The sequence below is a fragment of the Zingiber officinale genome, chromosome 6A (assembly GCF_018446385.1).
Source record: "Zingiber officinale cultivar Zhangliang chromosome 6A, Zo_v1.1, whole genome shotgun sequence".
Taxonomy (NCBI): domain Eukaryota; kingdom Viridiplantae; phylum Streptophyta; class Magnoliopsida; order Zingiberales; family Zingiberaceae; genus Zingiber; species Zingiber officinale.
The window spans coordinates 61,483,987-61,487,860 of NC_055997.1; the positions used below are offsets into that span (position 1 = coordinate 61,483,987).

At 42.7% G+C, this 3,874-nt stretch overlaps 2 protein-coding genes across 2 annotated transcripts; one reads left to right on the top strand and one right to left on the bottom strand.

The window, feature by feature from the left end:
• Positions 1 to 864: 864 nt before the first annotated feature.
• LOC121994839 (ribosomal RNA small subunit methyltransferase H-like) lies at positions 865 to 2,147 on the bottom strand. Its single transcript, XM_042548748.1, has 4 exons — positions 1,941 to 2,147; positions 1,821 to 1,853; positions 1,354 to 1,518; positions 865 to 939 (listed from the first exon to the last, which is right to left on the bottom strand). The coding sequence occupies exons 1-4, from the start codon at positions 2,145 to 2,147 to the stop codon at positions 865 to 867; spliced, it is 480 nt and encodes a 159-aa protein (XP_042404682.1).
• A 56-nt stretch (positions 2,148 to 2,203) lies between these two features.
• LOC121994841 lies at positions 2,204 to 3,193 on the top strand. Its single transcript, XM_042548749.1, has one exon. The coding sequence runs from the start codon at positions 2,204 to 2,206 to the stop codon at positions 3,191 to 3,193; it is 990 nt and encodes a 329-aa protein (XP_042404683.1).
• Positions 3,194 to 3,874: the final 681 nt, after the last annotated feature.

Genomic DNA, 3,874 nt, shown 5'->3' on the forward strand with positions numbered 1-3,874 from the left:
TGCAACTGTGCCTTTTGTATACACATGGCTAATAGACATAATACAATAAGGAGCAAAAGCTATAAAATTCACCATCACCACGCAATCAATGAAGAAGGCAAACACAAGGTGGGTTGATATGCAGTGAAAGTGTTAATTAAGTGGAACTGCAGCAAATTACCTGTTTCTATGTTGCATCATCAGTACAGTTAGCCATGTGCATGAAGATGGGGGTCTAAATCTCTGTACAGGAGATTTGGATGGTTAAGTAGTTCTATTACTGGCTTTTACTGTAACAGATCAACTGAAAAGTGTATATCTGGTTAATTTACAAGTAATGAAGTATTCATAATCAGGAAGCTATTTAATGGTCTTCTTTCTTATCAAGAGCAGGGAATTTTCTTGATGCAAACTAGCCAATTATTGTAATCATAGGGCACTAGGTCACAAAACTCAGAAACATCGATTATGATAGGACGCTGAGATCCTAAGCAGCAATTTTACTTCAGAAAAACCTTGGAAACGATCCCAAATTCAAGAACATAAAGATCCTAACATATCTCACTTACATCCGTCAACTCTGCCTTACAGCACAGCGGACAACAAGAGTGGTGCATGGTCGCCAATTGCACTAGTGAAGGTTCTCCTCTCTTTTTCTCTCAAATTTGATTGGCTGACTATTTATCCTAAAAGCTAAGTTGTTAGGAAAGAGAGAAAGAGACTAATATATACATTGATATCCTTAATAATCTCCATCTCTTTCTCCAATTCTAATTCCCTCTTTTTGGCCACTCTAGTTACTTTTGAGGGCATGTTTACTAGAATTTGGTTGGCTATTACTGATCTTATTCTTAAGCCAAACCAGCTGATTAGATTGACAAATATTCATTTATGAATCTCTAGCAGCACAATCAAAATTTGATTAAAGACAACCTTAACAGATTGTCCACACTCCAGATTCTGCGAACCACCATATTGTCAATTGAAGCAAAAAAAGAAACATGATAGCATCTAATAAAGTAGGGTCATACTTGATGGTAGATGTACAAAAAAAATTGGTTCTCAAAATTCAGAAAATACACTTAAACAATAAAAAAAAACTTAGTTTCGAGTCACAAAATGAACCTTTTGCTATGAAACAGGAGCCAACATTTAAACAATCAAATTAAGATTAGTATTGAGTCATGGCCTAGCCAAACTCTAAACAAACATGCTAAACAAATCTCCCAAGAAACAACACTCTGCTATCTTTAATAAAGATGGTTCTTCTCATTAGTTGATACCAAAGAGGTTGCAGTGCTGAGTGAGCGAGAAAACAAGTGTGTTCGGTCAGTGGAAAACCATACCTCCTGACTTGGATGATGCTCTTCTCACAAGATGCACAAGTTCATCTGTAGTATGCAATCCCCCTTGTGCACGAGCTTCAACAATTTGATTCTGAATAAATTGCCAATTGCTTTCTTCTCCATATTCACGTAGTACCTTTCCCACTTCCGCAGCAGGCCAAGAATTCAATATCTCTTTAGCTGTCAAACTTGCCTGCATCAACACTCTTATTAAATGTTTCATTTGCTTGACAGAGCACTAGAAGAAAGATACTTTCTTTGGAGAACAAAATGGCTTAAACTAGAGATGATTAATCACCTTTAATCACTGATTTAGTTTCCTACAGGCAAGTAGTAATTAGGCAAGCAACCTACTGAATAAATCACATTCATTCTACTTTACTACAGGGGTGAAAAACTCACACCGCCTTATATCCTAATTCAATAATCTAAGTAAAATAGTTCATCTAAGAACTCTAAACTGAGGATTCATGCGCATATCCAAAGGTCCATCACCTTGCACACTAAATCCCCTTTAGAGTCATCCACCTGTTAAATAGCTTACCAACTTATTAGATTCAAAGTAAGTTCTTTTCGGCAATTCATCAAACATGAGAAGTGCAACTGAACAATAACCTGCATGGATGAGATTCCAAGGTCCATCAAGATGTCGTTCACCCCAATGTCAAGCAGGTTCTCATCGACGCCGCTAAGCACCGACTTGATGTACTTAAAGTTTCTGACATGAGTGTAAGCTTTCAACTTGCTGCCGCGCGAATCCACGGCCAAGAGCTTCTCTATCCGAGCCCGGGCCTGGTCATGGATTGAAGCATCCATATCCATTCCCACGAACAACTCCAACTCCAGATGGGCATCTACAATCTGTGGCAAAGAACGGCATGAAGCGAATCAGGGATGATGGGAGTGCTAAAGAAAAAGGTCAGAACTTGAGCGAAGAGCTTGGGATGGAGAAGGACGAACGGACAGCGGCGGAGTGCCCGGCGTTCGATTCGATGGAGGATCTCCAACTACCGGAGCCACCGTCCAATGGCGGCGCGGTCGAGCTGATTGATGTACTGGTCGCGCCTTTACCCGGTACCAAGCGGCAGCGTCGCCCTAGCGTGCGCCTTGGGGAGATTGGCGACCAGCCCACTGCCATTCCCTCGGATCCCCTAATGCAGTGGCCTAAACAGTGGAAGCTTTCAGCTCCCGGATATCACGCCAAGCCCCGTGATTTCCACCATAGACTGCCTTCTAAGACTCGTCAGATTGCTGCCAAACTTGACTCTCGCGGTGACAACGGGTCGGGCACCCTCCCTCCTTTGCTTCCGACTCTGCCCGACAACGGAGTTCTCCTCTCTGTCGACGATAGCCTCGACTCGCTCGTGCCGGGAGTAATTAAGGTCCGGCGTGATCCGAAGCCGTGGCGGGGTGCAAGGCGGGTTCGATCAAACTGGGTCTTGAAGGCGGATGAAGGCATGGAAGACACAGATTTCAAAACTGGTGGCGGAGAGGATGCTGCAAATGATGGGTTTACGGAAGGGTCTGATAGCCTGTCTCGCAGGAGGACCAGGGGAAGGGTTAGGGTTTCGGATAGTAGGGGCACTGGTCTTGTTGCGGAAGGGGAAGCCCCTTCAGATATGGATGGGGTAGAATGGATTGACCCGAACGGGTTTTGCCGTTCTGAAGAGGATGGCGGAGTGTGGTCATGGCTCAAGGAACTGGGACTGAGTAGGTATGCCCCTATTTTTGAGATACATGAAGTGGATGACCAGGTGCTGCCATTGCTGACTCTGGACGATCTGAAAGATGAGATCCCCATCTCTCAGATCAGCGGTGGGCTCCTCGTGAATGCGTGTGGCTTCCCGGTGGGAGCGGCCAGGAAGTGAGGGCGAGAAGTGAAAGGACTGCCCCCATCCCCACTCGTAGATGTCTGTGACGAGGTTGTAGAAGGTGTCGACTGTAACGCCCCGCCCCTTCCTGCTCAAGCTGACGGGGGTTACTTATCCTTTTCTTCTTATCTTATCTTACTTACTTACTTGTTAATAATCTTTTCTACTTAAAACAGCGGAAGTCTTGTTTATAGTATATTTTTTTTTTCTTTTTAAAACTTTTCTTTTACTTTTCAAATCATCATCACTAACTACCTATCATATAAAGTCACATAGCATGCTTAACATAAATTTAAGCCATAATACTAATAAGCATGATGAAATGTCATGGAGTCATGAAAGAACGACATAAGCATAATTCGTATTAGATAAAAGCAGGTCTTTCTCTTTTAGCCGAGCCACTACTACACACATCCTTCTTGCCTCTCCTGCTCCTCCCTTAGTACATCCATTCCTTGCCTTTATCTGTGGTACAAGGAAAGTAAGCTATGAGCACACAAGGCTCAGTAAGATCCTTCCTACTCACAAAAACCGTAAATCATAGCATATTCATAAGGCATAATGCATAAAGACAACTCATCATATATATCATGTATAGAAGCATCATATCGTAACATAATCGTAAGGTATCATGGCATATCATAAAGTGCATCCTAGCATAACATAACATAATCATAA